At 36.8% G+C, this 12,819-nt stretch overlaps 1 protein-coding gene across 1 annotated transcript in view; it reads right to left on the bottom strand.

Moving 5' to 3' along the window:
* Positions 1 to 12,614, bottom strand: part of RIF1 (replication timing regulatory factor 1) — a gene marked incomplete at its 5' end in the record, with an annotated part of 33,313 nt that extends 20,699 nt beyond the window's left edge. The window contains 12 exons of the mRNA XM_009705161.1: positions 767 to 829; positions 1,080 to 1,190; positions 1,441 to 1,614; positions 2,667 to 2,787; positions 3,427 to 3,578; positions 5,554 to 5,692; positions 5,789 to 5,881; positions 7,000 to 7,189; positions 9,071 to 9,165; positions 9,603 to 9,733; positions 11,742 to 11,838; positions 12,536 to 12,614. Coding sequence (XP_009703463.1) covers positions 767 to 829; positions 1,080 to 1,190; positions 1,441 to 1,614; positions 2,667 to 2,787; positions 3,427 to 3,578; positions 5,554 to 5,692; positions 5,789 to 5,881; positions 7,000 to 7,189; positions 9,071 to 9,165; positions 9,603 to 9,733; positions 11,742 to 11,838; positions 12,536 to 12,614 — 1,445 coding nt within the window. The remainder of the gene's footprint in view (positions 1 to 766; positions 830 to 1,079; positions 1,191 to 1,440; positions 1,615 to 2,666; positions 2,788 to 3,426; positions 3,579 to 5,553; positions 5,693 to 5,788; positions 5,882 to 6,999; positions 7,190 to 9,070; positions 9,166 to 9,602; positions 9,734 to 11,741; positions 11,839 to 12,535) is intronic.
* Between the last annotated feature and the right edge of the window lie 205 nt (positions 12,615 to 12,819).

The raw sequence follows: 12,819 nt of genomic DNA, 5'->3' as shown, positions 1-12,819 counted from the left end.
TTTAGATACTGTCTCTGCCCTGAAGAACAGCATAACTAAAACTTCAAAGTTTCAATAAAAAAAAAAAACAGACTAAGTTTTATCAGCAAAGTGGGAACACCTTCCTATCATTAACAACCCTAACCTGACAGGCTCAAAAAGTTGTGAAACTTTGCGTTCATCCAAGTAATGCATTTAATTTCTGTTATGCTTTTCAGTTAGATCTTTCAATATAAAAGACTTCATTATTAAGAATATTCTGGACTTTCAAAGCCTTTACAGAGTAATGAACACTTTTTTTTTTTAAATAGGAAACAACTTACTTCTACAGATCTGTCAAGACACTATACTTTACTATGAAATAAAATTTAATTAAAGAAAAAAGGTAGCCAGTCACATAACAAAGACTTTACACTAATTTGAGTAATACAACAAATGTCTCAATTTCTCGACACCAAAAATGTGGAATGAGGGCGGGTTTTTTTGGAAATGGAAAGATTTCTTCAGCAAGAAAAGCAGTTAAAGAGCTTTCAGGTCTTTTTTACTGCTACATGCAATACACGTGCAATCATATGCTACTGTGCCTTCCCTCGTAAGCCTCAGTGGATCAGATCACTATGCTTTTGTATTTGTCACACAAAGATGAAGGCATTGTCAAAAATAGCAGTTGTTGCTTCAAAAAGAACTACTGATGATGCCTAAAACCAAGCTTTACCAGCAATGAAAAAAACCCCTCTAACTGGTCAGCAATGACAAATAATAGTAATAAAAAAATTACAGTTTTTACCTGATTCAATAGCTGTTTTTACATATCCATTTATGTACTTCCATATAACGTTCAGCATACAATCTACAAAATGGCATAATATTTTTATGGTTTGTAATAAAAACATTAAACAAAATTGCAGTTAAAATACAAGCTGTGTTAAAACAACAGACTTTGAAGTCAGCCAAAACTGACACAAGCTTTCAAATCAAGCCATACCAGTTCTATTTAACATAACACTGGAATACTACAGAAAGTGATTATTTCTCCTTATGTTTCCCTCACCCACTTCAGTTTCCAGAAAAGAAATCAACTTTCACCACTAAACTCTTACCAGGAACTTCTTTTCCAATTGCAATAAAGCCATCCTGAACTGCGTTTATAAGCGTGCTGGCATGCTTACAAAAAAAAGAAGAGCTACTGATCAGCGGGTACTGTAGAGGCTCTAGGAGAACAAAAAAACATGTTCTGTACATCTGTTATTTTGCAGTATAGTTACAAGATAAGCCTTAAAAATAATCAAGTATATATGTGTACTTACAGCATTTAACATAAAAACAACCTCTAATATTACAGATGATGACTAACAGTTTTAAATGTTTAAAGCATTTCATTCTAATAGACATCTTTAAATCCAACAAAATTGGCAATTTCAGATTATGTGAAAGTACTTCAGAAAAATGTAACTCACATACCTAAACTAAGTACAAGTTTGTTTTGCTTAGCAAAATCTAAAACTGCTGGTCCCATCAAGAAGTGAAGCAGCATTTCAATTCCCAAAAGCTGAATGGAAGGAATCACCACCACGCCTGCTGTACTAGAATTCAAGTTCATCCGTGGTGTGACTGGACTTGCAAAGGGATAAGGACCTAAGCGAGAGGAGAAAAATTACATTGTCTCATATTTCACCTGCAATCAAGTGAAAGAAAAGATCCAATAGACCAAAATCCCAAAGTTAAAATGAAAAGAACAAATCATAGAGCAGTGTTGGCTAAAAGGGACCTCTAACAGCCAGACAGATACCTAGCATGCACTCCGGTGAAGTAGGGTTTAACATCACAGTCATAACCATGTATTTTGAAAGTATAAAAATCTTCCACAGATTGCAAAGTCTCAAATGCCCAACTTTATTCTGGCAACAAAAGTCTCCATGCAAGCTGTGGTTATAGAGCAAGTTACGTGCTATGCTGCATATTCGTTATATAGTACCTCTACCACTATGGAAGGGTTTGCATTAGAAACTTTCACACTGAACACAAGTTTAAGAGGTCTCATGTGCAAAGCATTTTGAACAACCTCGGTTATGATCTCACAGAACTAAGATGAGATTTTTTTAAAAAAGGGAAGATCTATGTATCTAGGGCACTTCCACAATTTATCCTAGGCTTCTAATTGCAGCAGTCTAGAATTACACAAGCTGTGAATGCTAGGCTTTCCATACAAAGAAAAAGAGGCAGTCCCTATCTCAGGGACGTAGATGTAAAGCTCAAGTAGGGGTGATTTCACATGTATTTAAAGTACCAAAATTATTGATGTATTATGATCACTGGGTTACTATTTAGGCAGAAACTAAAGATGCTATAGAAATGAGAATGGCATATATAAATAGCACATATATGAATCCATTAAAAACTAAGTTTCAAACCAAAGCTCCCTTGCAAAAGAGAACACAATTCAGGACATTAAAACAGGTCCTCAACACAATTTGATGAGCACAATTTTGTAAACTTGAAATACCACCTACAGCAGCCTAATTTTATCCAATGTAAATCACTACCTCTGAGCTCTCCAATGAACATACAGGAAAAACTACTGTTCTCAATAACAATATATTGCAAGTGAAAAACCATGAACATGTTAAAACGAACAGATTACTCTCTGTGTCTAGGATATAGTTGGAGAGAGGCTTGTACTCTAATACCTGTTTTCTGTGCAGGGGTTGTCGAGGCTAAACTTTGGTTGGCCGGTACACGTGAGGGAGTTCCTTGCAATGCAGCAGAAGCATCTAGACTTAAAGTACTTTGGATTAATGGTACACAAACCTGGAAAGATAGCAAACCTCAGTGAAAACAGGTAAAGCCGTAAGCCACAAAGAACCATACGTTGCAAATATCACATAGACTGTACTGTTATTCACAGCATCAGTATTTCAGAGTTTCCAGGTACTTATAACAGTATTTTAAAGATGCTGTATAAAATATGCATACTGATACATGAATTAGAAATGGCGAGATTAAACAAAAACTCAGGTTAGAATGATCAAACCGTATCGTATCTAGAAAGACAGATATTTTTTTTTCTTTACTCCCATCCTGATGTTTAATTTAATGAAATTCAGAAGCCTAATAGAAACATTATGTTCATTCCTGTTGTAATGCGAGTAGTAATGAAACACCCGGATCATTTTTTCTCTATGCATCTTTCTAAATATTTTGTTATCTTTTCAGTATGTTTTCCTATGGCAAATGTATAGTCTCAAGCTCTCCTGCTATACAGGAGGCACACAGGCACAGCACACAAACACACAAGCCAGATTTGGTTCCTTAAGACAGTTTTATTTAATAATAAACTAGAGGAGGACAAAGCAGGTACAGAATAAGCCATGGTAACAAAGAGATGGCTTAACTTCACACACTCAACATAGGCTAATTGATTATGCTATGACTATTTTCAGTTGTTACCTGTTCAAAGTTTGCAGGCAGCTGAGGTCCCAGCCTCATGAGTAAATACCACCAGACTTCCAGTTTTGTCAGTGCCAAAGCCTCTGTTCTCACGTGGATTGAGCTCAGTGGCTGCATGAGCAATTTCAGCCTTTTAGCACTGCACAATATATCTTGAAGACCAAAAAAACCATATTTTTAAGCAACACAAATAATTATATCACAGAACAACAAAAAAGGAAAATTTTTAAACCATCAGGTTTTTTTTCCCAATATATTTTAGCTTAAAATTCAATTAATGACAATTTGCAGAACTAAAATACATAGTAAATGCACCAGCCTTTCACACTATTTTACTGCTCTAATTGTGGTCTAGAACAACCCTGGAAATAGCAAGTATTTCTTTCCAGTATCAAGACTGAAATGAAATCTACTGAACACCAACATAAACAGGGAAATTCACTCTTGTGTGCTAGGTTAGGGAGTCCTATCTGCCACACCAGAAGAAAAACAGAACACTTAACACATATGTGCATTATCACTGGATGAGAATGAATGATCTTAAATGCAATATTCTGAGGCTGCAATTGATTTTTACCACTGAAACAGAAATAGTATAGCACATTTGGACAGAAATTTGCTCAAGTCTACGCAAATGCTCAAAGAAGAGAAAAACTTTTAGCTAGCTCAGCAGCACCAGAACCCGTCCACCTGCAATTCATAAGAAACTGCCGACAGAGACTGCGTTTGCAGTACGTAATCCTTATTAGCCGTACTGGAACATGCATGGTGAATGCCAACTGTGCCATGGATTTTATCTTCTGATAGAAGTAAATCCTTTGCTAATTAATTTATGGGAAACAACGATCAGAACAAATGACCAGGTAAGAAACAAATTAAAATGACAATTTAAGTTTAATTCAAATAAACCAAGAAATGCGCACATTTAGCTTTCTCTTCAGGACACACAGTAAGAAGCAGCACAATCAAGGTTAAAAATAAATATTTTGCATTTTGATATGGGCTAGACTTAAAAGACTTGTTCAGGTCTCAGTTATACGTTTAAAGCAACTTTTTTTAACACCTCTAGAATCTTGAAGCATTGCTCTTCTCCAATTAATCCACACAGTCCAAAATAACATCTACAGAATGCTTTATTCTCTATTTCATTGCTGTTTGGATCAATTAAGGCATTACAAAACAAAGGCTTGTTAATTTTATTCTATTGATTTTCCTAGCAGAAAAATGAAGATAGAACTACTGATCAAACTGTCACTTTTCCTTAAAAAAAAAATACAACAAAACCAAACCAAATCAAACCACCAACCAAAAACCACATCACCAAAAAAAAAACAACCCACAACTTGAATTTTACTTAAGTATATACCCACAGTATATACCACTATGCATATACCAGTGTCCTGGTTTTGGCTAGGAGAGAGTTAATTTCCCACTTAGTAGCCGGTACAGTGTGTTTTGGATGTAGCGTGGGAATAATGCTGATAACACCCCAATGTTTGAGTTGTTGTTAAGCAGTGCTTATCCTAAAGTTAAGGATTTTTCAGTTTCCCACACCCTGCCAGCAGGCAGGTGCACAAGAACTCAGGAGGGAGCACGCCCAGGACAGCTGACCCGAACCACCCAAAGGGATATCCCATACCATAGAACGGCTCAGTCAGTACAGAAACTGAGGGAGCTGGCCGGGAAAGGCCGATCGCTGCTCGGGGATGGGCCGGGCATCGGCCAGTGGGTGCTGAGCAATTACATTGTGCATCATTTGCTCTTATTGGTTGGGGTTTTTTTTGTTATATTCCTTTTCATCACAATTATTATGATTATATGTTATTATTATCATGGTTAGTATTACACTTTCTTTTACTTTAGTTATTAGATTGTTCTTATCTCAACCCGCGAGTTTTACTCTTTTTCCAATTCTGTCTCCCATCCCACTGTGGGGGGGGGAGGAGTGAGCGAGTGGCTGCGTGGTGCTTACTTGCTGGCCAGGGCTAAACCATGACACATATATACACTATGTGTACATCCAGTGGTATGTACCACAGTAATGACCACTACTAGACAGAATATTCTCTTCCAGTTATGTAAAGTGACAGTAGTCAAAACAATTCAGGTTAACTTTTTTTAATCTACCTGGATTTAGAGCAAAATTATCTATTAGACTCTTCCATGCAATGAAGGCTATTTTCTTTACCACTGGTGAGCCACTACGAAATCCAAGTTCCTCCAGCTGCAGCAATGAGTTGATAAAACTGCCACTACGATGCAGAGTCTGAAGATAAAGAAGTTCAGAATTAAGATACTTCTGCTGTCAAAAATTCCTTCCCTAAAGATTTAGGATTGTAAAACTTACTGCTTTTCTGCTTACCTTTCCAAGTAATTTGACAAACAACGGCCATAATTTTAACACGTAAGTCTCATTTTTTGTAGAGAACAACTTCTGAAGTTCTGAAATTAATTTCTGCAGATAGAAAGGAACATAATTTCTACAAGAAATGTATTCAAAGTATTCTAAAAACTACACACTCCTACCAATGTCTGGAGACACAACCAACCTAGAACTATGCTATTTCTAGATCAGAAGGATTTCATTCTGTACCACATAGCGTCTGCTGGTAAATCAATCGAACGTTGCTATCACCTGATTACCTTCTTACTTTGTTTATGGTTGGTTTCAATTACTCTGATAGCGGCAACGAACAAATCAAAATCCATTTCCTTAAATCCTTGTAGTCACTCTAACTCTGAAGTCAAAACACACTGTGACCCTAAAAACCACATTGTTTGGGTTTTTTTTGTAAACATACTTAACTTCAGCAGCTAGTAAGGCAAAATAACTAAGCCTACAGTTCTGGAAGTGAAGGGGAACATGAAAAGCTTAATCAAAGAGACCAAGGGGTCTTGTTTAGCTTGGGGTGGGAGGGGACATAATTGCAGTCTTCCACCACTTATAGCTGGATTATAAGAAGCCCAATGCTTTAGAGAAATACTGAAAGGAAGGACTGGAAGCAATGGACACAAGCTTCAACAATGCAAATCCATTTTTTCCCTGTGGGTGGTTAAGCACTGGAAAAAGCTGCCTAGAGAGGCTGCAGAATTTCCATCCTTTAACATACTCAAACCTCAACTGGACAAGACCCTGAGCAATCTGGCCTTAACTTTGAAGCCAGCCCTGTTTTGAGTAGGAAGCTAAGCCAGATGCCGTGAGTTACTGCCACACCAAGGTCTGCTGATTCTAGTTCGGTAAGCAAATTCTCTTTAAGAGACAACAAAAGTTTAATGGTATTTGAGTTGATGCTATCAAGACAGGTGCTTAAAGGTCATTTAAAAATGGCAAGTTATTTTCATGATTCATGATTCTTGTCAGAGACTTTTTTTTTTTTACAGTGGTCCTATATTTATATTGCTGTTACATTAATTTTTCTGTCAAAACTGCTGCCATCAAGAAGTTGCTGTCAATGCACAATAGCTTTTTGCTGCCACTATCTAGACTGTAAATAAAATTACCCCCCCACCCCGCAACCACCCTGCTTACTGTTCCTGTCACCTCTAGAAGAAAGGGACAGCATTTCCACTTACTGTGGTCATTAGGTGTTCAGTGACAGCTGCTACCTCCTGCTGCTTCTGAAGGAGCAGTGGCATGCCCATCTCCAGGGCAGTGGCACCTCGTAACTGCACCTTGTGAGCTGAATGGACGACCAGAGGAATGATCAGTTTTGCCCACCTCACAGCCTCTTCTCCCATCTGGGCTGGAGCTTGCTCCATTAAGCTAGATTCAAAAAACAAATATAGGTTATTACAAATTTCCAACAGACATACAGCTCAGACACTCAAAGATAATCTTAGTATCATCAATAAATGCTCTAATTCAACATATGATTTGCACAAAACCATTCTAAACAATTTTTTTGTTTTTCTAAGCAATTGTGTTTTGACGGTTCGCTTAAAACTGCAATGCTGAAGTGTTACTTCAGATAAACTTCTGCAGAAACAGAACAGACTGGTATTTACAGTTGTCCTTTCTATTCTATCATAACTTTTGGGGCAAACAAGCTAAACCGAGCCTGAAAGGAACGTACCATTGCTTCCTTATCAGCGACCAAGTACAAAGTTTGCATATGAACTTGTGTGTTCTTAGCAGTCCAGACCAGTTCCCACAGGCCATGTGTGCTGACAACAAGATGCCTGCTTTTGGAAAACTCAAACCCTGAAGCAACACAGGTTTGCATAGACTCAATGTACATTAGCCTAGTCAAGTGTTCTTATTTTATCCTTCTATTACCGAGCTGTTAGAGCACAGCGTGACAAACAATTCCATACAGTTCCACCATCCCACACAAGGCAACGAGACTTTCAGAAATGGGAGTACTTGGCATATATTCAAACCCGTCTGTAGGAACCAACTTGTCCCTAGAAGTCATGGAATTTTGCCAAGTGTCCTCTTTGGCACAGGTATGTCAAATTCCCATGACTACAGCTTACGAAGGGTTTGCTGTAAGGAAAACTGCTACCTTTCAAGTTACTAAAGTCAGAGGAGGACAAGCACTGCCTAAAAGAATGGTTTTCCGTTACATCTGTCAGCAGTCTAGCTTCTGAACAAGAGTATTGTCTTACAACTGCCATCAATCAGTCTCAAACCCAGAATCTGTTTATTTTGAGGTAGAACTACACCTTCTTAATAACCACATATAGAATTATTGTATACATATAATAATTAAAAGAAGCGATTTAATATATAATTTTCCAAAAACAATTGTCTACTCAACCTCAGATTTGCAAAAGAGGAATTTACTGTAAAATTAGCCAAATGACAGAAGTTGCTAAATACTATCTAAATAATAATATCCAACTTCTCTGCTACAGAAAACTGATGTATGAAAATAGTATTTGTTCATTTTGTTTCTGCTTCAGCTATTCCACTTTAAAATAGATTTGTAGTTCAAACGAGATGCAAAAAGTTTAAGAGAATACTTACATAATAGTAAAGATACAAGCTCAACATACTTACTAATAAAGAAATTAAATTAATACTAAGTAAAAATAAGATTTGACTATTCTAGCGCTGCTGATCAAACCGTACTCTCGGTGTTGGTCCTAAAAAGTCACCTTTGAAATTAAACAGAAAACTCAACAGTGTTAAGAGAAACATTGCAGTAAAATTTGTAAAGCACAAAGGAGACATTTTAAAAATAACCCCCTATATAACGCTGAGAATTCTTCAACCAAGTAGGTTCTGAAAACGAAACCCAGCATGTAAGAACATGACTTGTGAAGCACGTACAAGACTTTGGTAAGAATTCCTAATAAGCCACTAAAAATGAAAGCAATGAAAATTTATCTGAATATTGGCTACTGTGTGTGACAGAATCAATTGTCATTATTATCATTAACGGAATATTTTGCAAATGAAGCTGTTCACGAGAACCACTGGCAAAGAAACAGAAACAGAAGTTCACACAATTTCACTCTGTTCTACTGACTGTGATACAAAACACTGTAGGAAAACAGTCTTGAACATAACGAATGATTCAAAGAGCATTCAAAAATATTTTCTTTAGTATACTTAGTGTCACTAAGATTTTTGTATCGATAGTTTTCAAAAAATCCCCCAAGCATCCATCTTAACAGTTTAATATTATAGTGCATATACCGTATAATAACATTCAGTGCTTCGTATTCAACCACCATAGACTGTACATCTCCTTTAGTAAGTATTGTTTCCAGGGTAGAAATAATACTAGACACCTGAGGAAATAAGAGAAGAATATTAGAGTGAGCATCTAAATACAAATATTTCAGTGAGGAGCTGGAATTCTGACATTTTGTTTCCCAGGACCGTGTCCTGTGTTTGGATTATGCTAGGTCTAGTTTTAAGGTTAGAGCTCTGACCAAACTGGAATATTCACAATATTTCTCCCCTATGCTGCTTCACTGGTATCTAACAGAACTGCTCACATTGCAGCTTCTCCCGTAAGAGAGGCAGTAATTTGTTGGCTCTTTTCCCTCTGTACCTGTCCTTACAACTTTTCCAAGAATTTAGGTCCTATACTTGGCTGTCAAATTTGATGGAAAACGACCTTCAGATTCAAAAGCTACTGAGCTGAGAGTGATCAAGAGATTGCACAATCCTCATACCCCTAGAAAATCAGGCCATCAGAAAAAAAGAAAGTGAAGAAGCTTACCTCCTTTTTAACAATTTCAGAAGGAAACGCCTGCTTAGAGATCACCCAAAGTGCCCGAGTGCGCGTGTTTTTTTCTGAAGTTTTTACAGCAACACTGTTCACCATTGAAAGCAAATCTTGTATTTCAGTTGCTGAAAGCAGAATGCACAGCCCTCAAATTCTGTTCATGCAATTCCAATCAGCTTCTTACTACGTTTCAGGCCATTTTGCTCAGTTAACATTACTAAAGATCATTCAACTAGAAGTCCCAATGGACATGATCTAATGTCTTAAACATTACCTTTTGGCAATTTTTGGAAGTTTCTCTCAAAATAAACTAGCAAAAAGCTCAAAATGTATTAATATACAGATACTACTAACGTAGTACATCTATATTACCTTTATAAGAAGCTACAAAGCCATAAAACTAAAAGACAATTTCACCTAAAAACACTACAGCTAAAAATTAAATATGTAATTGTTCAAAACTTCTTGGATTTCAAGTGAATTTAGCAGCACTTTGTCTGGTCAATGTCCCTGTCATAATGATATACGTAAATTCATTTTAGGGTCTACAAGAGGCTTTATCATTAAAGGCAGTGGTAAAGCTGTACCTGAGGTAACAGCAAGTTCATTACACAAAAAAGAATAAGGTTAACATAGGACTTACATGCAACTTGGCAAAGAGATAGAGAAGTCATGTATTCCTTTAAAATTCAAAACTAATGAAACCCGATTTCTGACAAATTTGGGCTTCATGGGTAAATGATCTCACTATCAGAGAAACAGAAGCTCACATCCACTCCTCTCCTCAACCAAGAGTACATACGCTTTTTGCCCTCTCTCCCTAACTCTGCACTGTTTCCAGGACTTAATTATTTCTGAAGCCTGACATTCTCTAATAAAATTGATTGTAATTTATCAACTGGTTAAAAAAAAAAGTAATGGGGGAAAGGAAAGAGACTACACAGACTTTATTACAGATGTCTCATAGGAAATCAGGCTAAATTTTGTGCAATACGAAAGCTGGATACACTGAAAAATTGAGTAGAAGAACTGAAAGAACAGATTTCAATAAACAGAGTGGCAGAGTCACATGAAAAAATGCTCTCTGCACATCCGCACATGATTTTGTTCAGTCTTGCCTGAGGTTGTTTCTCTCAAGGAAAGGTCAGTCCAAAACATCTGTCCAAGAGTATTTAACACTTCTCAGAAAAAGAAAGAATAATTGACAGCACACTATGTGTTATTACCATTTGAAGAGTCAATATACACTCCCGCACCATCAAGGCACAACACAATAGCCCAATCGCAATACATTTCCTTGTGTGCCCACGAAAGGCAACCTTAGCTGAACCACCTTCCACCACCACTCAACTTATGAGGGGGACTCGCAGAGAGACAGCTGACACTGAGCAGCTTCTGATCCTGTTATTGCAACTCGATGAGCCTGACTCCTGGAACATGTAACAGGTACCTCCCGAGGACCAGCCAACTTGGAGGTTAGCACTCCCCTATTAACAAAATCCAGTGGTTTTATACTTTGATGCACAGTCTCAAATTCTCAGCAGCAAAACCTTTTGTTAAAGGGATTCAGCACTTTCTAGGAATGTAGCCCATAAGATTTTGAATTTAATTTAAATTTGTTTAATTTGAAATATTTACCAGCACAATATTTGGGTTTGGACTAGACGACCTTTAAAGCTCCCTTCCAACCCAAACCATCCTATGATTTAATGTAACAACCAGGAATCACCAGGTAAAGGCTGGAAACCACTGAACAGCACTACTACACATATCCAAATTCTACAAATAAAAAAAACATTCTTCATTCTTTTTCCACCTGGACATCTTTTTTGATTACTAGTCCAGGAACTAATTACAGTACCTAACTGCTACTAAAGCATTTAATGAAGCTATAAGTTAGTAAAATAGTATTAGCGTAACAACATGAAAAGACATCACAAGTTTTTTGTACAAGATGGAATTAGTGAACTGATCACACTGCTCATACTACAGACAAAACCACTGTACCACTTGGAAACTGTAAACTTTGTCAAAATTGAGGTATACGCTAACAAAGACATAAAAAAGAACTCTGAGATATATATATACACACACACACACAACCAGCATCCACACTGAAGTTTGTCTGCTTACCAGATAATTCAGATGTAATATTTGAATTAAAAACGCAGAATCCTAACGCCTGTAATGCTGCATTATTTAGCTCTGAGTTTTGACTAGAAATGTGCGCCTGAAAAAAAACCAAACAACAGATATATGAAGTCTCAGTTTACAGAAGTAGCTGTGAAGTATTGTCTTAATACCAACACTTCTGCTCAATGAAGAGAGAGCTGTCAAAAGCAACCATTTGATGAAAAACACACCCATGTAGGAAACCCTTCCTGATTATATACATTCCAAATCAATATAACAATTTGAGGTTCTGAAGACATTTTTGCTCTCTGCAATTTAGAAATCTTTACTGAAGTAAGCTCTAAACATCCAAAGTTCTTTACTTCTTCACTTGTTACATGCTCTCACTTCACTCTCCAATCATTTTTAAACATCTAAAGCAGAAGGGAAAAAAAAGATGGCTAAGAACAGCCTTTACATTAATCTTCAAAAAAATTTGACATTAACTCCTTATTCCAAATTCCCAAAGTGTTTCTAAAGGTAGATAGAACACACTGTATCTTTTCTGGCTGGGAGATCAGATTTGACTGCGTAACACTGCCTGGACACATCCAAGTCCCTGTATTTTATTTTGTTTATAGTAATTTCTGATAACACTGAAGATACACTTTGTCAACAAACCCTTACTGCTATGTCACTAGCTTGACTTCTTGTTAAATTAACTCAAATTCGAGCCTTACAATGGTCACTGACCTTGCCCACCTAAACATATCTTTATTCACAGAAGTGTAGAAAATTGACTGGAAAAGACATACCTTAAACACTTTGCAAAGTCGAGGAAAGTGTCTTCTGACATCTGCAGCAAATTCTTTGCCTTCCTGACCAGTCAAGCGACTTTAAGGAGCAGAAGGGGAAACAAGCAATATTCACAGGTTAAACATGTGATAATTGACATAACTTTAAATTTCTAATACACAATTCATTAGCTAGTATGGAACCATTTCTTTCCTTAGAAAGCTAAAACACAACACTGAAGAAGTTAAAGAGCAAAAACACCATAGTTAGAGTCTGACATATCCATAAAATATTGTGTTATAAA

Source organism: Cariama cristata, unplaced genomic scaffold, assembly GCF_000690535.1.
Source record: "Cariama cristata isolate BGI_N322 unplaced genomic scaffold, ASM69053v1 scaffold10598, whole genome shotgun sequence".
Taxonomy (NCBI): Eukaryota; Metazoa; Chordata; class Aves; order Cariamiformes; family Cariamidae; genus Cariama; species Cariama cristata.
This window is presented reverse-complemented; position numbering and strand designations above follow the sequence as displayed.